Consider the following 25,980-nt stretch of genomic DNA (forward strand, 5'->3'; position numbering starts at 1 on the left):
TGCATTTTAGTAAACTTTTACTAGCTTTCTCACGCTAAATAAAACAACAGTAAAACAAAGCTTAGAAAAATAATAATACACTGTACACAGAAACAGACACACACATTCCTTTATTACTAGGATATAGTGGCAACCCATACATCTATGGTTACCTCACCTGCGCACTCAGAAATCTTAGTAGCAACCAACTGACTGCTTGTAGAGTTCTCTGGACAACATGATGAAGCAAGCTCAAGTTAGCACTTGTTAATATGTGATATCAAAGGCCAGGTGTCATTAAGGTATATCCACTCATTCATTCATTTAGCAGTTGTTTGATGAACTGTTAAAATCCTCTGTTCCTATTTTGTTTTCTATTGTATTGTCCACACTAAAGAGAATACAGTGTTCAGTAACAGTTTATAGCTGGTGTAGTTCACATGACCACATTGATCCCTCTCTCATGCTCTAAGAATGCAAGGAAACATAGAAAGAAAAACAGTGTTATCCCACTCATGTAGAATCTAGAGAGGATATCACACTCTAACAAGTAGTTAAACAAGTTTCTAGTAAAGTTTGCTCCAGCAAACAAAGGGTGCCCTGCAGAAGTGATCTTGAAATCTGAAGGATGAATGGAACTTAGTTCAACAAAGAAAAGTAGTGGTACTTTATTCAGAGGTCTTGGCAGTCACAAAGATGTCCTGCTGTCTAAAAATGAAGGCAGAAATATTTGAGGATAGATTCTCCAGAGTTCCAGAATTTTAAATATTAGAAAAACTATATAACCAAGAACATGTATTACTTGAAGCTGATAAAATATAAATTGGACTAACAAAACTGACAAGTTTGTAATTGGCATAGGTTGAAGTTACACCCAAAAGGTCTTTGCTCATTTGTAATATAAAAGTTTGACTAGATCACGGCCCACAGCTCCCTGCTCCCAAACCCCATTGGAGAGAGAGCCATTGGAGAGAGAGCTCATCGCCCAGACATGTGGGCAATCCTGAGACTGCAGGGCAAAAGAGACCGCCACTTCTGCCCATCTTTGCCCACATCCCTGGCCCAAGAGGAAACTGTATAGGGCCTCTGGGCACAGGAAGATAGGGGCAGGCAAGCTGCAGGAGCCCTGTGATCCAGACTGTGCCCGGATCTGAACGAACCCGGTCAACAGCTTCCTGCACCCAAATCCCGTGGGAGGGAAGAGCTAGACATTCAGAGGGGCAGACACACCTGTGAAAACAGAGGAGACTACTCTCTGCCCACAATTCTGACTCTTGAGGAAAACACCTAGCGCCATCAGGGCCCCCTGCACACAGGGACCAAGAAGTAGGGGCAGGCCCTTCTGGTTGCTGCCCTCACAGAGAGATGAAACTTAGCCCTGAGGAGTGACTTCAGGCCGAGACCAGAGGATAAGACTTTTCTGCTCCAAGTGACCTGCCTGGTGGACTCAGGACACACTCCCAAAGGAACAGCTGAAAGCCAGTGGACAGGAAAGACTACATTCCTGAAAGGAGAACACTCTGTTCCCATAACTGGCTGAAAGAAAACAGGAAAACAGGTCTACAGCACTCCTGACACACATGTCTATAGGATGGTCAAGCCACTGTCAGAAATAACAGAACAAGGTAACACCAGAGACAGTCTGAAAGCGAAAGGCAAGCACAAGAACCCAAGCAATAGAAACCAAGACTACATGGCATCACCAGAGCCCAATTCTCCCACCAAAGCAAACAATGAATATCCAAACACACCAGAAAAGCAAGATCTAGATTTAAAATCACATTTGATCATGATGATGGAGGACTTTAAGAAAGACATAAACAACACCCTTAGAGAAATGCAGGAAAACATAAATAAACAAGTAGAAGCCCTTAGAGAATACACAAAAATCCCTAAAGAATTACAGGAAAACACAATCAAACAGGTGAAGGAATTGAAAATGGAAATAGAAACAATAAAGAAAGCACAAAGGGAGACAACCCTGGATATAGAAAATCAAAAGAAGAGACAAGGAGGCGGCGATAAAAGAATCACCAACAGAATACAAGAGATAGAAGAGAAAATCTCCGGAGCAGAAGATTCCATAGAAATCATCGACACAACTTTCAAAGATAATGGAAAATGGAAAAAGCTACTGGCCCAAAACATACAGGAAATCCAGGACACAATGAGATCAAACCTAAGAATAATAAGTATACAAGAGAGTGAAGACTCCCAACTCAAAGGACCAGTAAATATCTTCAACAAAATCATAGAAGAAAACTTCCCTAACCTAAAGAAAGAGATGCCCATAAGCATACAAGAAGCCTACAGAACTCCAAATAAATTGGACCAGAAAAGAAACTTCTCCTGTCACATAAGAGTCAAAACACCAAATGCACAAAACAAAGAAAGAATACTAAAAGCAGTAAGGGAAAAATGTCAAGAAGCATATAAAGTCAGACCTATCAGAAATACACCAGACTTCTCACCAGAGATCATGAAAGCCAGAAGATCCAGGACAGATGTCATATACACCCTAAGAGAACACAAATGCCAGCCCAGATTACTGTATCCAGCAAAACTCTCAATTAACATAGATGGAGAAACCAAGATATTCCATGACAAAACCAAATTTACATAATATCTTTCTAAAAATCCAGCCCTACAAAGGATAATAAATGGTAAAGCCCAACACAAGGAGGCAAGCTACACCCTAGAAAAGCAAGAAACTAATTGTTTTGCAACAAAACAAAGAGAAGACAAGTACACAAACAAAATCTCACCTCCAAATACGAAGATAACATCAATGGACTCAATTGCCCAAAAAAAGACACAGATTTACAAACTGGATATGTAATGAGAACCCAGTATTTTGCTGTCTACAGGAAGCACACCTCAGAGACAAAGACAGACACTATCTCAGAGTACAAGGCTGGAAAACAAGTTTCCAAGCAAATGGTCTGAAGAAGCAAGCAGGAGTAGCCATATTAAGATTGAATAAAATTGATCTTCAACGAAAACTCATCAAAAAAGATAAGGAAGGACACTTCATATTCATCAAAGGAAAAATCCACCAAGATGAACTCTCAATCATAAATATCTATGCTCCAAATACAAGGACACCTACATACATAAAAGAAACCTTACTGAAGCTCAAAGCACACATTGCACCTCACACAATAATAGTAGGAGATTTCAACACCCTACTCTCATCAATGGACAGATCATGGAAACAGAAATTAAACAGAGACATAGACAGACTAAGAGAAGTCATGAACCAAATAGACTTAACAGATACTTATAGACTATTGTATCCTAAAACAAAAGGATATAACTTCTTCTTACCACCTCATGGCACTTTCTCCAAAATTGACCATATAATCAGGCAAAAAACAGGCCACAACAGATACAGAAAGATAGAAACAATCCCATGCGTCCTATCAGACTACCATGGGCTAATCTGGTCTTCAATAACAATAAGAGAAGAACACCCACATATACATGGAAGTTGAACAATGCTCTCCTCAATGATAAACTGGTCAAGGAAGAAATAAAGAAAGAAATTAAAGACTTCTTAGAATTTAATGAAAATGAAGGTACAACATACCCAAACTTATGGGACAGAATGAAAGCTATGCTAAGAGGAAAACTCAGCTCTGAGTGCTTGCAGAAAGAAACAGGAGAGAGCATATATCAGCAGCTTGACACCACACCTAAAAGCTCTAAACAAAAAAAAGCAAGTACACATAGGAGGAATAGAAGGCAGGAAATAATCAAACTCAGAGCTGAAATCAAACAAGTAGAAACAAAAAGGACCATAGAAAGAATCAACAGAACCAAAAGCTGGTTCTTTGAGAAAAATCAACAAGATAGATAAACCCTTAGCCAGACTAACCAAAGGACACAGAGAGTGTGTCCAAATTAACAAAATCAGAAAGGAAAAGGGAGACATAACTACAGATTCAGAGGAAATTCAAAAAATCATCAGATCTTACTATAAAAGCCTATATTCAACAAAACTAGAAAATCTGCAGGAAATGGACAATTTCCTAGACAGATACCAGGTACCGAAGTTAAATCAGGAACAGATAAACCAGTTAAACAACCCCATAACTCCTAAAGAAATAGAAGCAGTCGTTAAGTCTCCCAACCAAAAAGAGCCCAGGTCCAGATGGGTTCAGTGCAGAATTCTATCAGACCTTCACAGAAGACCTCATACCAATACTATCCAAACCATTCCTCAAAATTGAAACAGACAGAGCACTACTGAATTCCTTCTATGAAGCCACAGTTACTCCTATACCTAAACCACACAAAGACCCAACAAAAAAGAGAACTTCAGACCAATTTCCCTTATGAATATCGACACAAAAATACTCAATAAAATTCTTGCAAACCGAATCCAAAAACACATCAAAACAATCATCCATCATGATCAAGTAGGCTTCATCCCAGGCATGCAGGGATGGTTTAATATATGGAAAACCATCAACGTGATCCATTATATAAACAACCTGAAAGAACATAACCACATGATCATTTCATTAGATGCTGAGAAAGCATTTGACAAAATTCAACACCCCTTCATGATAAAAGTCCTGGAAAGAATAGGAATTCAAGGCCCATACCTAAACATAGTAAAAGCCATATACAGCAAACCAGTTGCTAACATTAAACTAAATGGAAGAAACTTGAAGCAATCCCACTAAAATCAGGGACTAGACAACTCACTCCCTACTTGCTCAATATAGTCCTCAAAGTCCTAGCCAGAGCAATCAGACAACAAAAGGAGATCAAAGGAATACAGATTGAAAAGGAAGAATTCAAAATATCACTATTTGCAGATGATATGATAGAATATTTAGGTGATCCCAAAAGTTCCACCAGAGAACTACTAAACCTGATAAACACCTTCAACAAAGTGGCTGGGTATAAAATTAACTCAAATAAATCAATAGCCTTCCTCTACACAAAAGAGAAACAAGCCGAGAAAGAAATTAGGGAAAGGACACCCTTTATAGTAGTCCCAAATAATACAAAATACCTCGGTGTGACTTTAACCAAGCAAGTGAAAGATCTGTACGATAAGAACTTCAAACCTCTGAAGAAAGAAATTGAAGATCTCAGAAGATGGAAAGATCTCCCATGCTCATGGATTGGCAGGATTAATATAGTAAAAATGGCCATTCTACCAAAAGCGATCTACAGATTCAATGCAATCCCCATCAAAATACCAATCCAATTCTTCAGAAAGTTAGACAGAACAATTTGCAAATTCATCTGGAATAACAAAAAACCCAGGATAGCTAAAACTATCCTCAACAATAAAAGGACTTCAGGGGGAATCACTATCCCTGAACTCAAGCAGTATTACAGAGCAATAGTGATAAAAACTGCATGGTATTGGTACAGAGACAGGCAGATAGACCAGTGGAAGAGAATTGAAGACCCAGAAATGAACCCACACACCTATGGTCACTTGATTTTTGACAAAGGAGTCAAAACCATCCAATGGAAAAAAGATAGCATTTTCAGCAAATGGTGCTGGTTCAACTAGAGGTCAGCATGTAGAAGAATGCAGATAGATCCATTCTTTTCACCCTGTACAAAGCTTAAGTCCAAGTGGATCAAGGACCTCCACATCAAACCAGATACACTCAAACTAATAGAAGAAAAAGTGGGGAAGCATCTCAAACACATGGACACTGGAGAAAATTTCCTGACCAAAGCACCAATGGCTTTTGCTCTAAGATCAAGAATCGACAAATGGGATCTCATAAAACTGCAAAGCTTCTGTAAGGCAAAGGACACTGTTATTAGCACAAAACGGCAACCAACAGATTGGGAAAAGATCTTTACCAATCCTACAACTGATAGAGGCCTTATATCCAAAATATGCAAAGAACTCACGAAGTTAGACTTCAGGAAAACAAATAACCCTATTAAAAAATGGGGTTCAGAGCTAAACAAAGAATTCACAGCTGAGGAATGACAAATGGCTGAGAAACGCCTAAAGAAATGTTCAACATCTTTAGTCATAAGGGAAATGCAAATCAAAACAACCCTGAGATTCTACCTCACACCAGTCAGAATGGCTAAGATCAAAAACTCCAGCGACAGCAGATGCTGGGGAGGATGTGGAGAAAGAGGAACATACTCCATTGTTGGTGGGATTGCAGACTGGTACAACCATTCTGGAAATCAATCTGGATGTTCTTCAGAAAATTGGACATTGCACTACCTGAGGACCCAGCTATACCTCTCTTAGGCATATACCCAAAAGATACCCCAACATATAACAAAGACACATGCTCCACTATGTTCATAGCAGCCTTATTTATAATAGCCAGAAGCTGGAAAGAGCCCAGATGCCCTTCAACAGAGGAATGGATACAGAAAATGTGGTACATCTACCCTACTACTACTACTGTGGAATACTACTCAGCTATCAAAAACAATGACTTTATGAAATTCATAGGCAAATGGATGGAACTGGAAAATATCATCCTGTGAGGTAACCCAATCACAGAAAAACACATTGCACTCATTGATAAGTGGATATTAATCCAAATGCTTGAATTACCCTAGATGCACAAAACACATGAAACTCAAGAAGGATGACGAAAATGCGGATGCTTCACTCCTTCTTTAAAAGGGCAACAAGAATACCCTTAGAAGGGGATAGAGAGGTAACATTTTGAACAGAGGCTGAAGGAATGCCCATTCAGAGCCTGCCCCACATGTGGCCCATACATATACAGCCACCAAACTAGATAAGATTGATAAAGCAAAGAAGTGCAGGCTGACAGGAACCAGATGTAGATCTCTCCTGAGAGACACAGCCAGAATAAGGCAAATACATAGGTGAATGCCAGCAGCAAACCTCTAAACTGAGAATGGGACCCCTGTTGAAGGAATCAGAGAAAGGACTGAAAGAGCTTGAAGAGGCTTGAGACCCCATATGAACAACAATGCCAACCAACCAGAGCTTCCAGGGACTAAGCCACTACCCAAAGACTATACATGGACTGACCGTGGGCTCCAACTGCATAGGTAGCAATGAACAGCCTAGTAAGTGCACCAGTGGAAGGGGAAGCCCTTGGTCCTGCCAAGTCTGGACCCCCAGTTAACGGGATTCTTGAGGGGAGAGAAGTAATGGGGGGAGGATGGGAAGGGGAACACCCATGTAGAAGGGGAGGTGGAGGGGTTAGGGGAATCTTGGCCTGGAAAGCGGGAAATGGAATAACATTTGAAATGTAAATAAGAAATACCCAATTTAATAAAGATGGGAAAAAAGTTTGACTAAACAAAGCAAAAATTAATATAATCAAAAGAATCGAGCATGTAATTTCAAAATTGAATTGTATAACCTTGATCCTTGTAGATTATACCAATAAAATTATAACGTTACTAAATTACACAGCACTAATTAGCCCTGGAGCAGGGATTGGTAAACGTGTCAATGTAGCGCCATGAGGATAGTTTAAGTGCACTGATGTAGAGTTGTATTGACCTTAATTCACCTGTCAAACAGTTCATTCAATTGTTGTTTAAAACCAAGTTTTTAAACATATTCATAATTGGCATCGTTCACATAAAAGAATTCATGCAGAGAAAAGTAAGACTAAGACTATGAAAAGAGCAACTAAGTGGTGTGGAAACAAGGCATGTTTAGAACATGCAGAACAGTACATACTTCACTTCCTATACCTGTGATGGAGTGCTTTGGCAAGAGAGACCAATAGTATTCAGTCAACTCATTTAATGTTTCCTTTGGCACTTACGATTACATCTGCCACAATCTCTGGCTCCAGATACATGTATCTCCATTAATCTGTCCTACCTGTGTATCCTGAGGCAGCAAAGGTAACACAGGCACATACGTTTGTTCCTGCTTTCATTCAGTGAGATGCTCACCGGTCAGCAGATTGGTGGCACAATTCCACTGATATTTTCTGTTCCAGTAATTGGGCAAGATTCATAAAGTTTAATAGAACGAAAAACCTTATGTGCCTGCTGATTTGAATAGAATTTCAGTTCTGAGCTGCACAGTGCTCAATGAGCAGCAGTGTCTCACAGTTCATAGGCATCTTGGTTTCTCAGTTCATCTTCATGACCTTCAGGGGTCACTGCCAAAATTCTTGTAACAGGCATGTGATTAATTGCAGGTATTCAGAGGAGCACGCCTTGATCCAGAGCTTACAGCTGCCAGTGTAGACCTCACAGCTAAAATAGGGTGAAGAATGTTTATGGGTTTGCCAATAAGAAAACAACTGATTCATTTTTCATTTGTTGAAATATCTAAACTGGAAAAAAAAAGTATCTCTCTGGTGGGGAAGAAATAAAATTTTCTATTTTTTTGGAGTTTAGCTCCTAGGAATGTGTAATGATGGAACTGCAAATGAAGTATAACTAAATGTTTTCAGGATTTCGAACATTAAGATGAAGAAAACCGGTCTATTATAAAAACCCATATAGCTTGATCCAAATATAATTTCCATTAATGAGCATCTATACATCACCTGAAGATTGTAGAAAAAAATTGCCCCATTACAAATTTTCTGTCTTGAAAGTACAACCATGATGTTTTCTTTAATTAATTAGTCATGGATGTCATGAGTGTAAGTTTTGTGTTTATAAGTTGATTTTTTTTCCATCCCTATGCTCTTTTTGCTTGTTGCTAGGAAGGCACCAAATCTGACATATGTAGATATTTTCTAGGGTCCAGCTTCAGCATAGAGGGCATAGAGACTCCATAAGTCCCTTTCCACACTACATGAGAGCCAGTTTAGGCTCAGGCAGACCAGGCAAGATACTTCTACCACATTCTTGTGAAGAATAGCAGGTAGGAGAGGATAAATAGAAGAGGCAGCAGAACATGGAAGCTGCTAGAAGAAACCTAAGGGGAGGCGAGCTGAGATTGTCCACAGAGAGGAGACTGGAGTTCGTAGAGACCAGAAGAGACCAAGAGACCAAAATGCAGGTAAAAACATCATACAAATTTGGGAGAGCCAGATGTAGTGAGTGAGAATCAGAAAACTTGCTGAAAATACATAAATGCAGGGCACTAATTTTAAATTAAACGTGCACCCAACTCAACTTCAATTAGGTCCTAAGTGGTCCACTTTCTGTCACGGGAATGTGATTTTTGGTACAAAGAGAATATTTGGGGGTTAGTTATTGCTGTTTTTGGTAAGCACAAGGTGTTGTTGCTTGTTTTTGTTCTGTCTTATTTTTAGGCACATTCATACTCTGCACCCTTAGCCAAGTAGTATGACTAAAGGTATGAGCTATTCAATCCCCTGGCACCAGAGAAATAAAATAAAGAAGAAATCTATGCAGCAAGAGAAATGTCTTGGCTAACTGTCTTTAAAATGTTATCTGCTAATTTTTGTAACCATATACATGGGAGACTAAGGTTCAAATTGCAGATGGCTAGAGTCAGTCTATTTGGACGGTCACTACTTCAGGGAGCAATAGTAAATGTGGAGAGAGAATAGAGAGGACACTTTGGAAATGGGTGAAAATTGTCTCCAGGATGCAAGGAAATTTCCTAGAGGACAGTCACTGAATAGCAAGCCTCCAACACCCCACTTATGGCATTTGTCAGGAATATAAAGGGAAGTCAAAGCCAAATTGTAGGTTTCTCCAACAAATCTTAGTACAGTTGCAGAAAAGGCAGAAAGTCCTATTGAACCCATGCTAAGCTCAAGACTATGCCAAGAGTTTGCTAAATGATATGCTGAGAAACTGTTAATAATGCGTCTATACTTGGGAAGGAAGGGGAGGAGTCAATAGAGAATAAGGACAGTCAGTGAAAAGCCACACTGGTAATTGCTGGATGGGTCTTCTGGGATGCTGGGCTAAATGAAACAAACATACAAGGAGGAGTTAAACAACAAACACTGTCAAAACTGCACACTGCTCAGACTACAGGAGTGATACTGATCATTGAGATGACAGTCTGAGTGTTATTTTAAGAAGGTAGCTGACAAGGATTTGAGGAATTTATCATTTATGCTCATGGGTTGCTTTTTTGTTCAAAGGGCATTCCCATGAAAAAAGTTGCTTTAGGAGGAGCAGAAAACAAAGGGGACAAGGGAGTTCAGATCAGGGCTTCCAGCATTTCAGTGTTCCAAGCTCATCGCTGTTGTTCAAATACCAACAGCAGGAAGGATGTCTGTGCCAGCCAGAGATCAGCAAACAGGCTTAGGGTGACCAGATAGCAGAAGTAAGCATGAAAAACACAGAGAGTGGGGCTCCTCATGCCTACAGGGCATAGGGAGAGGACGCAGAGTAAACACAGGGCAGCGTAGCGTATTTTGTGTAATCTGAGGCTTGTAACAATTGTGTAAGACTTTACAAACAGGAGCGAGCACATCGTCATAGCTCCTGACAGCACTGAACTTAGAGGCTGGAAGATGTAAATGGCTATCATTTTTAGAGAAAGTAAAACCAGTTCACATTATGATATGAGAATATATTTGTTACATAATTTTCATTCTTAAATTTAGAGTCTTGCAAGGTCAATTAATTTGAAGTCTAAATGGATGGTGCTACACAGTGACATGTCTGAAACCAGAATCGTGTCCCTTGACCAAGCCAGGAAATGTGAACTCCCTGAACATAACTCCCAAGAGGACTGCTCCAAATTCTTAGTTCTCTGTTCTGGAATGTAACAGAGCCTTATTACATGCTGGGGGAATTTATCAAAAGACTGCAAATCCAAATTCTGGCGTGTGACCTCTCCCTACTAAGAGGTTCTACCTGAAAACACGACATACATGTGAGCCACCTGTCATTTCCCCAAGGCTGATTCTCTGCTCCTGAACTCAATCACCATAGTTCACATATCTTTAAGATCAGGCTAGCCTTCCCCGTATGATAGCTATAACTTGGGGTACATTCATTTTCTTCTTTAGGCATGGTACTCTGTGAAATGAAGAATAAAGCTAACACCAAATACTGAACACTAAGTGACTTGAACATGAATAAGCCATTTTCCACAAAGGTTCATTTTCAGGAGCTTGGTCTAGGTATGACCATGCCAAGAGATGACTGAACCTTTAAGAGATCAAGCCTGCAATGCCAACCAACCAGAGCTTCCAGAGACTAAGCCACTACCCAAAGACTATACATGGACTGATCCTGGGCTCCAACTTCATAGGTAGCAATGAATAGCCTAGTAAGAGCACCAGTGGAAGGGGAAGTCCTGGGTCCTGCCAAGACTGAACCCGAAGTGAGAGTAATTGTTGGGGGAGGGTGGTAATGGAGGGAGGATGTGGAGGGGAACACCCATACAGAAGGGGAGGGGGAGGGATTAGGGGGATGTTGGCCAGGAAACCGGGAAAGGGAATAACAATCAAAATGTAAATAAGAAATACCCAAGTTAATAAAGATGAAAAAAAAAAAAGAGAGAGAGAGATCGAGCCTGGCTGAAGATAATTAAGACATCGAAGGTCTTGCCTTAACAGAAATTAATGTAGTCCTTACATGGGGAGTAGCAAGTCCCAGGAAAGCAAGCTGCTATATAGAGAGAGCCAGCTTCTATTTTCCCTTTCTTTATGCTACAGTCAGTTCTTTTGCTGTCCTCTGCTATGTTGCAATGCAGCCAGGGAGACCTTGATGAAATGAAACCCATAGCCATCCAAAGTGCGGACTTGGTAAACCTCTTTACTTAATAAAGTACCAGCCCCTGGGTATTTTGCTGTATTGATAGAATTGAACTTAATCAAACATTCTCAGAATCTCCCCATGTGGGTGGTGCTACTGTGTCACCTAGAACTGAGAGAGAACCTGAGCGAAGACAGTAGCTCTGCCGTCCCCAAACCCAAGTCTTCAATGTTACTGCCCATCCATGATGACACCTCTCTTGATGACTGATTAATATGTGTTAGTGAAAATAGTCTGTGGGAAAACACCTTGATTGGGCTTGAGCTGAATTGTTAGAGTTCTCCCAGCATGTACAGATGGCTTGGTCCCCAACATTATATAAATTAAGTATGGTGGCACATATCCAGAGTGTCAGAAATTCAAAGTCATCTTGGCTACACAATGAGTTTGATGCCTGCCTGACTTCTGTAACGCCCAGCTCAAAAAAATAATTAATTAATTAATTAATTAATTAACAAAAATATCCCAAAAAACAAAAGCAAAAAAAAAAAGAACTTTCAAAGGGTCTTGCTATAGTGAGTGTTAGTTTTTGTTGTTAATTATTATTTATGCTTTCCTAGGCATGTTTATTTGATACATGTTTATTTGATAAAGTAGCCACTGTGTCTGGAAGAGGATTAGATTATTTCCTTTGGAAGCATCTAACTGGGAATATTACCTGCCCATTGGTGTAGGCTTTGTTTTGTCCCTGTGACTCTGATAATTATCTCTCATCCAAATGTGGAATCAGACAGATGATACCATCCCTGCTTCCCTATAACAACTCTACTATGTTTAAAGATGAGTGCCTGTGGCAGCCATTCTTCCCTACTCTGTACCATGAGGGTCACCTTAACCAATTCTCCTCTAGAACTACCTCCAGAAGGGCTGCATACCGTCACCTCATTAAGGACATCTTAGCACTCGGGCATTCACAGGGAGCAGAATTTTGTCATCCATGTATGACATGCTAAGATTTGTAGAAAAGGACATTCAAAGAATCAGACACAGGACAACCCCACCGCTATCTGATTATGTTCTTGGGCGCTGTAGCATCTTCTTATGTGGAGGAGGTGTCCCTGGAGTGAATGAGTCACAGTGAATACCAAGCTTACTCTTGACTTAAATTCCTGAGTTTGCTCACCGATTCCTTCTGTCTACAGACTTCTAAGGCACATAAGACTCTAAGTGAAATTCTGCTAACTGACACTTTTTGATAACTGGCCAGATTTCCAGAATTTTTAGATCTCTTGCTATGCTAATTTTACCATTTCACGTATTGGTTTTCCTTCCCCGCTTCATCTTATCTTCCCCCCATCCCATCAATATACTCATCTGATTATTTAAATGGATATATTAAACTCATAGACATTAAAATATTCATAAGAGCTTATGGATTAAAGCATTTTAATTAATTATGAATCAATTACATTTTCTCAGCAGTGCCTTTCATTATTGCCACCAGAATACCTATTTGTTCACTCAACAATTACTGCAGTATAACATCATTTTCTTCCTATATATTACTGAACGTGGATGAATTAAAACAAAGCTTTAAATTTTTATGAGCATGTTAGTGGAATTGATTCTGAAATAAAACAGAGAAGAATAAAATTAATGTAACCTTGAAACAGGCCCAGACCCTGTGGAGGTGACCTTTCTGTCTCCAAAGAAATTACCTGGAGAGGTTAGACAATCTCAAGTCATGTCGTACATCACAACTGAGAGAATCATAAGTGGGCTTTTCATCAAGTGCTGAACATTTTCAGCCATCCAATTTTGTGTATCGGGGTTTCAAATGTGGGCTATGAAATTCATGAATAAAACATTTGCCACTTGTGAGAGCCAAAGGGCTTGTAATAAAGCAACTGTGATGTTAAATAAAAGGTTTGAGTAATAGTGGAAGAAAGTTTCCTAAGCTGAAGGTAGGCTTCCTTTGTAAGGTGCAGATTTTAGATGTTACCCAACTAAGCTGAAAAAGGAAAAGGGTGAAAAACAATTTCAGCACCAATGATCAGGATATTCAGAGAAAATGGTGTCGTTTGTTTTGTTTTGTTTTGTTTTGTTTTTAAAAAAAAAAGCCCCTGGCACATATGTAGCAGAGGACTATCTTGTCTGGCCTCAGTGGGAGAGGGTGACCAGATGCCTAATCCTATAGAGACTTGATATACTAGGGAAGGGAGATGCTGGTGTGGTGGGGGGGAGGTTGGGGAAAGGGGGAGGTACCTTCTGAGAGGGGAGGGGAGATAGGGTAAAGAACTCTGGGGGGGATCAGGAGGGGACAACATTTAGAATGTAAATAAATAAAATAATTTTTAAAACAACTACTCTTATTATCCCCTATGGAATAATAGTACTATTAGAGAGTCAAAATATCAATCATCTCTGAAAATGTTGAAGATGTTCTACATTCTACAGTAATACATATCCAGAATTTTAATTATTTGTCTAAAATAACCCACATGCTATTCACATGCACATTTGCTTTTACCTTTACTCAATCTTGAAATTATATATGTACAAAGAAATGCTTTAAAAATAAATTTCTGTATGATTTTTGTCAGTAGAGGCCTAATTTGTATATCACTCCTCAGATCTATGCACCCACAATCACCTAGGTTTCTCAGCACGGAGGGTCTGGGAGGGAAGTTCAAGCAGTCTGACCTGAATAGAGAAGTAACTCCTCATGAGTCACTGTAAGGCTAGAAAGCACCTTACAGGTCACAGTAAGGCTAGAGAGCGCCTCACACAATGAATCTCTGCATCATCATCAAGAACAACAGTTCTTTGGTAATGAAATGAAGAGATGGGAAGTCAAAGGCTAGAATTATGACTATCGCACCAACACACAGTAAGAACCTAATATGTGTGAAGAGTCAGTCACACACAGTCAGGGTACATGGCCATGTTTAAAACAGTAGTGTCTTGGCTTTCAAATGCTGATGCCACTTGGGCTGGCTCAGCATGTAAAAGTAATGACTGCTCTTCACAGGACCCAGGTTTAACCATCCACATTGAGGCCTATTAACTGTCCATAATTCCAGTTACAGGGGAATCTGATGCCCCCTTCTGGCCTCCACAGGCACTGCATACATATGGTGCACAGCCATAAATGCAAGAACACCCACACACATAAATAAATTTTAGAAAAAAGTTAAATTAAGAAGAAAATCTTAAGTTATGTGAAGAATAAACTTAACAAGTAATTTAAAAAGAATATGAAAGATAGCCAAACTATATTAAAGAAATAGATTAAGATGTCTAGGTAATAGGTCTTAAGTTTTATAATAAGTATTCTGATTGATTCCAGATAATAATAGGTCTGTGCTTCCCCTCTAGACTGGGTCTTTTGAGGATCTGTTAAACATGAAATTTCTTAGATTAAGAATAGATTCCTAAATAAAAGCTAAAGATACAAGAAATGACATCTGGTATCTATGATCAGAGAAGACTGATTTGGTGTTTCTTGCCTCTCTTTTTTCTTTGCCTCTCACTCAGCCTGAAGTTCTGGATCAAATTCAGAATTTGAGGGAGCTGTGGATGGATAACAACGCATTGCAAGTGCTGCCTGGGGTACGTAAGCTTTGCCATGCATGCGTTCTGGCTTGCTGAAGGTTGATTATGTTTTTAACCATTAATCCCACATCTGCATTCCCAGTGCTTGGAAAGCAAATTAACACTTTTTAGGGCCCGGAGCACTAAGTGCTTCTCACAGGTTTGTCTTTAATCTTCTGTGCCTTTTGTGGCTTGCAAAAAGAAAGAAAGCTGAGATTTCTCTTGAAGTCCGTTATCCTGCTCACTGGATTTTAAAAGCTGATAAGGTCACAGTTGGATTCTTAATATGCACTCCATTTCTCAAAAAGCAGCGTTATTCTCACAGGTAACTAACTGTACAGCTGTCTTTCCTCTTGCTGCTAGAATCCTTCACAAATGAAATGGCTTTCTCTGTTTGCTTCTTGTCCAGTAGAAGCCACTTACACCTTTGAAAATCACAAGGATCACACAGTATCCAACAAAAGCTGAACCACAGTCAGGTTTCCCTTCTGTGAGAGGGTGGTTCCATTACATCTCCCTGGAGCAGCAGCATCCTGGTGTAATAGCATCACAGGCATAAAACTGGGTCTTTGTACATCTCATGCTTATTGATTTCTACAAGACAGTTTGCTAATATGATCAGAAACTATGTCAGTGTCAGAGCACAGAGGTCATATAGCCAACTCCTTCAGTTGTATTGTTTGGGAGACTCAATAATAACTTCAGAAATGAAAATGTATGAGTTTAAATGGTTTGCTTTTTATTTATTTATTTATTCACTTATTTATTTTTGGATTTTCAAGACAAAGGCTTCTCTGTGTGTAGACCAGGTTGGCCTTGAACTCAGAAATTCTCTTGCCTTTGCCTCTCGAGTGCCAGCATGAAAGGTGTGGACCACCACACCTGGCTTAAGCAGTTTTTTATTAGTCCGCTGTTCTGATGTTTTACTGCAGTTTGTTCTTTGCTTGATAAATTTTATGATACGTAAATACATAGAGAAAGCCTCGGTCTGTACAGGTCTGAGTCACAAGCAGTTTCAGACATCCACAGAATATCTTAGAATTTATCCCTGTGAATGAAGGGAGACCAGTGTATGTACAGTCCTGGAGAATGCAGATAAAAGACTTCTTAATTCTTGAACAGAGTTAGGAAAGTCTGAGGTGTTCCTAGCTGCAAGTTTTCACCATCTTCGTGAATATATTCATTTAAACAAAGCCACTTCCTTTGCATTTACTGTGTGCACGTCAGGCACTGCCTAACTAAGCTTATAAATATTCATTCTTTGGATCCTCAAAGAAACCCTCTGAGTAGTTTCAGTCCAGCTCGTGTCACAGTTCCAGTGAGCCCTGGTCTGTAAATCAAAGCAGCTGCTTTTGCATAGTAGCATCTGATCTCACAGTGTATCCGTGTGTTCTCTGGAGCCTGTAGAAGGTACAGGTGAGAGTCAGGGTCACTGTGCTTTCTGTAGCGGTTACATTTGCAGAATCCAAAGGTCTAACAAAAAGGTGAGTCGGACAATCTTTCTAGCCTGTCTCTTTCGAAAATTTTGAATCAAGTCCACTAGCTCAGCTGTGGTCCATGGCTAATTTTATTTAGTATACTTTAATTTGACGTTTTGCTATGCCCTGCATGTGAATTTTCCATTCCTCCGAGCTTAACTGGCCCCAGTTTGCTACATGGCTCTGGCAACCTGCTCATGACCAGTCCAACCTGTCAATCAGTCTCAAAGATTAATAACCTTAGTGTTTACTGTGAAGAGTTGTGGAGGGAAAGCAAATCCACTTCTTTCGTTGCTCATGCATCCTAACACATTAAGTTAATATTTTAGAACTCTAGATTCAGGGGTTGGAGAGATAGTTCAGTGGTTAGGAGCACTGGCTACTCTTCCAGAGATCCTAAGTTCAATTCCCAGCAACCACATGTTGGCCCACAACCATCTGTAATGGTTCTGTTGCCCTCTTCTGGTGTGTCTGAGGACAGTGACAATGTACTTAGCATACATAGTCCAGACTCTTGCGTTCTACTCATTTTCCATAGCCCAGAGAGGCAAGTAGAATGATAAAGTATTTCCTCTTCTACAAAGGACATCTTACAGCTGTCAATCTAAAGTTAATACACCAAACTATGACCTAATGGTGCAAACTATGACAAATGGTATTATTTCTAAGTGGTCTGGCATCTTCCTCGTGATTTCCACTCTTTCTTCTGTCATTCACTTCTGCTCCCAGAGCAGTCCTGACACAAGAAAAATCCTCCCAAGGGTTACAAGATAGGGTGCCTTTAGAAGGTGTTTGAAAGACTCAAAAATAAACACCCAAGTGTGGTTTCCAGGGAATCTTCCTAAAGATTCCTTTCTTTAAACTTCCTGGGAAGTACTAGAAAGAACAACACAGCATTGAAAGCAGCTTCGAAGATGGAAAATAAAACTCCCAATTAAAGGACAGAAGCAGGACTACAATGCAAAAGAACAGAGGGTCCTTTTCCTATGGCAAAGAGAGGGTTAACACGCTCATACCTCCTTGGGGCGACATGATAATAAAGGGGCAACTTTTATTAAATGTCATTCTTTTAAGCAGGGGACGTGCCACCTGCAACCTTTTTTTCCTACATTCTGGAGGGCCAGCTCCCCAAATGTCTGCTTCCACCCAGTTTAAGAGTGACCTAAAGAATAACACTCAAAATGTATATAAGAAATACTCAAGTTAATAATAAAAAAAAAAAAAAGAGTGACCTAAAGAGGCAGGATGAGGCCCTGAATTAATGAGGGGCATTGGGGACAGGATGACCTTTGTCCAATCCGAGTAAAGTTCTGTTTCAGCTCCAACCATCATTCTTGGGGCAACCTAAAAATGTTACCCAGAAAGCATACGTTTGTTTGTGTTCTTCAAGAATGAAGAACTTTCTCTATTCTCCGGCTTCTGGAAATGCTGCATGCAGCTTCCCTGGCCTCTTCAGATTACCCTTTTTGATGAGAGCCTCCTCGCTAAGGTCAAAACCCCATTTTGGGCAATCTTCTGTTCCTCTAATAAGCCATAAATGTAGAATGCAAAAGCCCAGCCCCTCAGCCCCTGCTCAGACACCTGTGGGTTGGGAGAACAGAACTATTGGAACTTTGCTGAAGACTTTCTCACAACTCTTCCACAGGTCAAAATGTCCAGGTCTGCTTCCTTCCTTCCCTGCCTCTCCTGTCCTCTATTGATAATTCTCTGAGGACTCCATCCTGAATCTCGGTCATTGCCTTGTTTCCTAGGGAACTTCACCCATAATCTTAAGCTCCAAGCATTAGGGCCTGTTGGAAGGCTGCTGAGGACAGTGGCTCTAAGATGGGCTGGAGAATCTGCTTTCCTAGCAGGCCCAGGGAAATGCAGTGATGAGGGTCACTGTAGCTGGTCTGATTGCAAATTGCATTATATGAATATAGAATATTAGGTTAGAAATATATAAAACCAACCAAGTGCCAATCAAGTTGATTAATTTTTGCTGGCTTATTTAGACTCGGTTGATTAAGTACAGACAAATGATAAGGTGTCCATAAGTGGATCAAATTAGTGAACTTCGAAGCCACCAAAATGCATGAGGCACTTACCTATAAACATCCTGAAACTAAAGAAAAATGGAAGCTTTTACCCAGCTGTCTCCTGTTATCCACCTACAAGTTGAGTGACCACAGGTAGAAGCTGACCCTCCCACCCGATACAGTCAGTCAGAAATCCTTGATTTGACTTCACATTTTCTTGAGCCCATCTTTCTTCCTCCTCATGTTCACTACCTTGGGGATCTAGCTACTATACAGACAAAATGCTCTATCCTTTTGTCAGTAGCTCCTTGGTGTCTAGGGGATTCTTCCAAGATTCTGTTTATCACGGACCAAAATCCACGAATGCTGAGGTTCTGTATAAGAAACGGTGCACGCACACGCATGCAGAGTCCTGAGACAGATGTTAGATGTCTTTCTCCGTTAGTCTCCGTCTTATTTTTGAGACAGCATCTCTTGCTATACCTAGAGCTCACTAGCTCAGCTAGACCGGCTCTATGTGTGACAGGTCTATCTCTGCTTCCCTAACACTCGGAGTGTGAGCATTTGCCAGTGTGCCTGGTTTCAGCACGAATTGAGCTGGGGTCTCCAGGCTTTTACAGCAGGCACTTTGCTCACTGAACCATCTCGATACCTTTGAATTTCTACTTTCTTGACAAATAACAGCTGTTGGACAGTCTCTCTCTCTCTCTCTCTCTCTCTCTCTCTCTCTCTCTCTCTCTCTCTCTCTCTCTCTTTTCTCTCTCTCTCTCTCCTTTCTTCTGTGCTATTTCCCATGTGAATTTTAATTCACCTATAAAGAGTGTTTCTAATTGTTTCTTTGGATGTTGCCCTCACTAACGTAAAAACTTCCCTAAAGACAAAAACCTTGTTTTTGACAATTATGGTGTTGAGTAGTTATGATCAAAGTCCTTGGAAAAAGGGAACAGAAATGTTTTTGAGTTGAAAACCAGCCTGTCCTTCACAATGACAATTCGTTTCAAAAACTTAAAATGCCTTTGACTTTATCTATGTCTTCCCAGACATTGCTGCCTGGCTCAATGTTGTCTGCAATAAATAACACAAATAGTAGTATATAAAAGGGAGTCTCAGAAATGGAGAGTGAATGAGCGGAATGTTGAAACTCTAATACAGGGGTCTCTGTGACCACCATGGCCAGCAGAGTAATGATCTGTGGGGAGGAAGAAAGCAGTTCAGTTCAGTATGATTAAGAAACTTAATGTTGGTTCAAACTTTGGGAGTCTGACCCTGAGTAGCTTACTTTAGGTATATTTAAGCAAAGCACAATTTGGTGAAAACTTCCCAGGTGATAATTAACTCAGTTCAACATGCACAATAAAGCAAACATAAATCTCTTTGAAGAGCAAAGTAATTTAAATAAAGATCAATTATTCTACATCAAAACTCTTTGTAGAGTTGACACCTCCATACAGACGGGTTCTCTAGATTGACTGAGAAAAACAAGCTTATGATAAGGGTCCAGTGTAGTCTTACCCACAAAGATCTCACAAAGGTAATCAGGCTATTAATATCTTTTTCCAGGCTTCTGGGTGGATGACAGGCTGTGAACTCCTTTCTTTGAAGGAACAACCCTGTGTATTTAACACTTCAGGTTCCCCTAGTCCTTATCTATAAAGCCCTCCTTGCCTCCCATACTCTAATTAGCAGAATCATGTCCAAAATATAATTCTAATTATTTCTGAGACATCTGAACCTTAAGGAAAATATGCAATGCTCAGTGCTCCATTGGCAACTTTGAGAACTGTTGTGCTCTGACTGTGCATTGACTCAGAATTTATCTATAACCACTGCAGTGAGATATAATTCACAGGCATTTACAACTCGGCAGATTTTTTAGCAAACTCACAATGTTCTATAAACACCATCATAACCTAACTTTAGAACATTTCCATCACCCTTAAAAGAAATCCTAAATCTTTGGCAATCTTCTCTACTTTCTGTCTATAAATTTATCAGTTTCGGAGATTGCATATGAGTATAATCTATGCTGTGTGGGTTTTTGTGACTTGCACCTTTCAAAGTTCATCTATTTTGAAGCACATTTCAACACTTCACTCACTGTTACTGCCAAATAACATCCATTCTGTGGGCAGGCCACTTTTGCCTTCCTATGCAGTCACTGAGGTAGGATTAGCTGCTGTGAATAATGTATCCATGACCATTTGTGTGCACATGTGGCTTTGTTCTGCAGAATAGGTCTAGAGGTGTGTAGGTCACGTAGGGTTTCTGTGTTTCCAAATGGATACGGTCGTAACCATTTCCAACCACTGTACGTTTGATCAATGCTTCCATACCCTTCCCATTGCTGTGGTGGCATTAAAATTAATTTCATTGTGGTTTTTACAGCTTCAAGAGCCTTATGAAAGTTCCCCCAACTAACCCTGAGTTTATGCACTGTCTTCAAGTCTATAGGGAAGTTAAAGATGTTGGTATACCTGGATATGTCAAAAAACAGGATAGAAACGGTTGACATGGATATTTCTGGATGTGAAGCCCTCGAGGACCTCTTACTATCATCCAATATGTTGCAACAGCTGCCGGACTCTATAGGTGAGGATGTAACATCTTGTCATGAGTAATTATATCAAGTGTACAGTTTTCGTTTTTGGCAGCATAACATGTTTACACATGTAGGTAACATACTACTAGCCTGACATTAACAAATTAGCAAATTTACCATGAAAGATCATAAAACGTATATTATGAATACTGTAAAATGAACCGTTAACTTTAACTGCCAAATCTAACTCTCTTCCTAGTAAATTGGTATATCTTAAAATTATCAAATGTCCTGAATTGCGGTGTTGTCATGAGAAGTAAGAGTTTAGATTTAGAGTTGTTTGGCGATAGTGGCTGTTTTTAATATTGGAATAACTGGTAAATAACACAAAAATGTGTGACTATAAATTAGCTTCTTAGCTCCATTGTCTTTAAAAGTCTCATTGTCCTGAATATGTTGTAAGTTGCTTGTAGGTAGAAATAATTGTAAGTATAGCATGAACACTAGGGTTTTTATGAATTTTATGAGTAAAGTTATAAAAGACTGAGTAATGAGTAACTCTTTTGTATGCTTCCTTTTGCTTTTTAGATGTCTCAGGTAGGAGAATAAACATCAATCCACTTAACTTTGAAATGGGGACTTTAACCTATTTGTAGTAGATGTGCCATGTATTCAGCAACTTGCTAATGTTTCTGGAAGTTAAGTCACAGGCTAAGTAGCCCAATGGGAGGAAAACTTGATGACAGGGCAGTTTTCCTGCTCTCTTCTGTATTTTATAACCACTTTAACCATTCCTTCAGGCTGACGGAGAACACTGGTTTTAACAAAATTCACACTAGTTCTTCTCATAAATTGGCTGACTTTTTATTTACATAATCAACACATTCCAAACAGTGTTTCTCCAACCATCAGATGTAACAGAAATCTTCATTAAACCTCTCATTTCCCAGCTGCATCTCATGAAGTTCTGGTGCAGTGAGGATATTGGGCTCTGATCTGAATGTTAGTCACCTTAGATGGAACTTGTGAGCTGATGAGTGTAGGAAGAGCTGGGGTGTGTGTTGCCATATTATAGCTTGTCAGCTACAAAGAGTGTTGTCTGATCACACAGCAGAGTGGCAGTATATGGCTATTCCCTCAGCACCACTCCATACAACTGAAAATGCATAGGTAAATATATTGATTCAGAGTTTACCTGTAGCCCCATTTTCAGTGCTGAGGCTGTGTATCTGGCCTCTAAGAAGAATGAATATTTATCTGATAATAAAAAAAAATCCCACAAGCGTGCAGGAAAAAATGAAGTTAAATAAGCATGTTAAAAGTGAAAATGTGTCCACTTAAAAAAAGATAAAAATTTATACCTTGTAAAGCACCAGAGGATGGGAAATTGAAAATAATCCATACAGAAGACGAAAGAAGTTAAAGTAATCACAGAATAGAAAACAATGGGATCATGCATCATAAATCACAGCAAAAGCAGCTCAGAAACTCTAGTTACTCACTGAACTGTCCTTTGTAGCTTAGTAAAATTTCAGAGGAAATTGTATTTGTGAATCTGCCCAGAGCCTGCTTATAGACACAGACCGGCCTTCCTTGAGGAGGTCCCCTATTGACCAACAGACATGAAGACTTCGTTATACGTCCACTGTAGCTGACAAGCTACAATGTTGCAACACGCACAGCACAGACACCAATTGGATGAGAAATGGCACCTCCTCTCTTTTATTAGAACATGGATTATCTATTAAGCCACCACAAATTTTAAAAATAATAGGTAAGAATCTCCATAAAATTAATAAAATAAAATACGACTGAAACAAAATTTCCATTTCTGTTATGAGTCCTGCAGCTGAAAGCCAACTGACACAGAGGCACACCCAGTAGGAATTCTGTGCATGGTTCCTCCGCGTGCTGCTTCCACAAAGAATAAAATGCCCTCTATTCATTCCTCTTTCCGACTATTTTAATTTTTTAAAAAGTCTTTAAATAGCAAGGAAATCAGTAAAGGGGGATACATAATGCTTTATTTTTCAAACTATGATCACTTAGTAATTAGAGCACAGGTTTCAGTCAAGACACCTGAGTTCAAGTTGCTTGCCAGCTGTGTGGCCTTCAAAAAGACGTGCTCCATTTGCCCATCGCTGTATGGGAGTATGCGGGTCATTTTGAGGAGCTCACTAGTTAATATAGTGTTATTAGAAAGGCTCTGACATACCAAGTATTCAATCAACGGTAGCTCCTATAAGAACTTAGACTTGGGGAGTACACAGCCATTTGCTTTCAAAGCACTACTACAATGTGTACAAATGCCAAATAAATTTACTACTTTAATTTTAAAAAAAGCTATTTTAATGTTTGATGCATTCATATTAATTATATATCTATACAAGAATATCTACAATCACGATAATAGTTTTCCTCATACTTTTTGCCAATATTTCAAAGTCAGGCGTATATAAAAAGATAGAAAACACAGAGAGGGCAAACACAGGGGAGGAAGAAGACACAAGCCCTGGCGAAGATGGTGGTTGACCCACAGTCAGTCCTAAATCAGTCTCTAAACTGATTAAATCAGTCCAGATTAAATCCTTGGGTTGTGCTTGAACAGCAAAATGGTCCTGTAAATGTAAGTCCACAAACTCCAGCAGAGCCAAAAAGGCCTGGCTTCCCTCTGCTGCAAAGATCCATTTGAGAGCTATGTCTCCAATCTGCACAGAAAACATTTGCCTGAGTCCAAACCTGCCTCAAATTTCCCTCATAACTGCTTCATACCAGAGTCCTCAGGTCTTCTGGAAAAGCATGTGGTGATCTGGTTTCCTGGTTTCTGATCAGCTTTCTGCCATTCACCCTCAGCTTCTTGTGACCCAGCACAGAGATAAAAAAGCTCAACACTTCTCTCACCGCTCCACTGGTCAACTGAAGCACAGCAATCTGATTAGGGCTGTGAGCTACAAAATATTCTACTGTGATTCATGGATCTACTCATAAACAAACCTGGGTGTCCTTTTCCATCCCAGAGCTGATGTTTCAAAACAGATGCTAGAGGAGCTAAAATGATTCAGATACCTTTTGAAAGGAGACAAACGGGCCAGTAGATGTTCAGGCTGGTACGATAAATCGCACTGTGTGAATGTCATGTTTCCCACCTGCTGTTGTTTTCAAGCTGATGAATTATGCTCCCATGTTGCAGGTATTTTGTTATAGGAACCTGACAGCAAGGACTCTCCTTTTCACCTGCTTCTGAAGAAAATGTAACTGTACTGAAATCCCAAGTCACCCACAGCCTTACTTCAGACTTCATGTGGCTTCCTCCGGCTTTTAAAAAAAAAACTATCAGAGTACTAAAGGAGTGACATGACCTGACACCATGTCCACAAAGCATTAATGTTACGGGATGCTCAACACCCATATGCATGTGGGGACAGACAGACAGAGAGAGACACACACAGAAGCACACGCACGCATGCACAATTTCAGGATAATTTCAGAGGATTACATTTTCATATTACTATGTCAAAAATCCTAGAAAAACTGTATTAAAGAAAATGGATTAATTTTCTTAAAGTTGGCATTCCTCAAAAGACATTTGATTATTAATTCAATATTTTTATGACAAACTTTCTGTAGGATGCAGTGATCTGCAGCATATATACATATACGTAGTTCCCATATAAAGCAAAAGCTAGCCCAGTACTAATGCTCTGTCCTTGGGTTTGGCTATTTAAGCCACATTGATTTACAGGCTGTATAATGGCTGAGTAAGAGGGGTGATTTTGCCCAAAGTGGCTGTTCCCCCATTACTGTGTGGTGACTGCACATTAAGGTGATAGGAGAGCAAGCTATAAAAAGTGTGGAAGGCATAGATCAAACAGAGAAAAATAAGGAGTTATGGAGCTAAGACAATGGCTCGGGGGTAAAGTACTTGCTCTACAAGTGAGAACTAGACTTTAGATCCCAAGCACCCAAATAAAAGGTAGTCCACTTGTAATCTGAGCCTCAGAAGATTAAGAGGATCCTAGAGCAAGCCTGCAACCAGATAAGTAAAATCAACCAGGTCTAGATAAGACAGAAGTAACTGATCTCAACAAAGAAAGAAGGTATAAGAGCAATCCTAGCAGACTCCAGACTCCAACCTTGGCCTTCACACGCATGCACACATGCAAGCACACATACACAAAAGCTCATCCACCTCTCACACATACACATGAAAAATACAGTTCTAACATTAATCCCCGGCCAGCTGAATGTGACACATTAAAAATTATACTATTTTTGTCCCAACACAGATCAAGTTCAACATTTTTGGAATCCCAGAGAGCGTGACTCATGTGTGGTCATTTTTCCAAGTCTGTAATCATAAGAACTTGGCAGCAGAACCTTCCTACCTCTTGTTGGCTGTTACCCTCCATTTAGAGCTGTTTCCAGTCTGTAACACAAGAAAATGAGTTATCGGTGCTTAGAAATTAATTCAATATTAAATCTCAACTGACTTGAAATGTTTCTAGGAGCCCGTTTGCAGAAGAACAGGAAAGGAGATGAGGGTGTATCTATTGACAAGTGTGTGGACCTTGTTTTGTTTACTTGTCTGCTTTGATGTTATTTACTCCCATCGACATGCGAATTTTCACAACGAAAACCCAAAGCTAGTCTGTCTCTGCTTATGTGTTGCATATGTAGAACATGGCCAATCAGAACACCAAGTATAGATCATGACTGATCCACTGATTTCCATCTATGCTATTTCCTGCTCTGAGGTATTGGTGAAATTTCTTCTCTG

At 39.8% G+C, this 25,980-nt stretch overlaps 1 protein-coding gene across 10 annotated transcripts in view; it reads left to right on the forward strand.

The window, feature by feature from the left end:
* Nucleotides 1-25,980, forward strand: part of Lrrc7 (leucine rich repeat containing 7) — a 453,319-nt gene that overhangs the window by 327,908 nt on the left and 99,431 nt on the right. For all 10 annotated transcript variants that reach the window (XM_032897090.1, XM_032897087.1, XM_032897091.1 and 7 more), the window contains exons 9-10: nucleotides 15,112-15,186; nucleotides 21,109-21,253. In XM_032897090.1, the coding sequence (XP_032752981.1) occupies nucleotides 15,112-15,186; nucleotides 21,109-21,253 (220 nt within the window). The remainder of the gene's footprint in view (nucleotides 1-15,111; nucleotides 15,187-21,108; nucleotides 21,254-25,980) is intronic.

Source organism: Rattus rattus, chromosome 3 (assembly GCF_011064425.1).
Source record: "Rattus rattus isolate New Zealand chromosome 3, Rrattus_CSIRO_v1, whole genome shotgun sequence".
Lineage (NCBI taxonomy): Eukaryota > Metazoa > Chordata > Mammalia > Rodentia > Muridae > Rattus > Rattus rattus.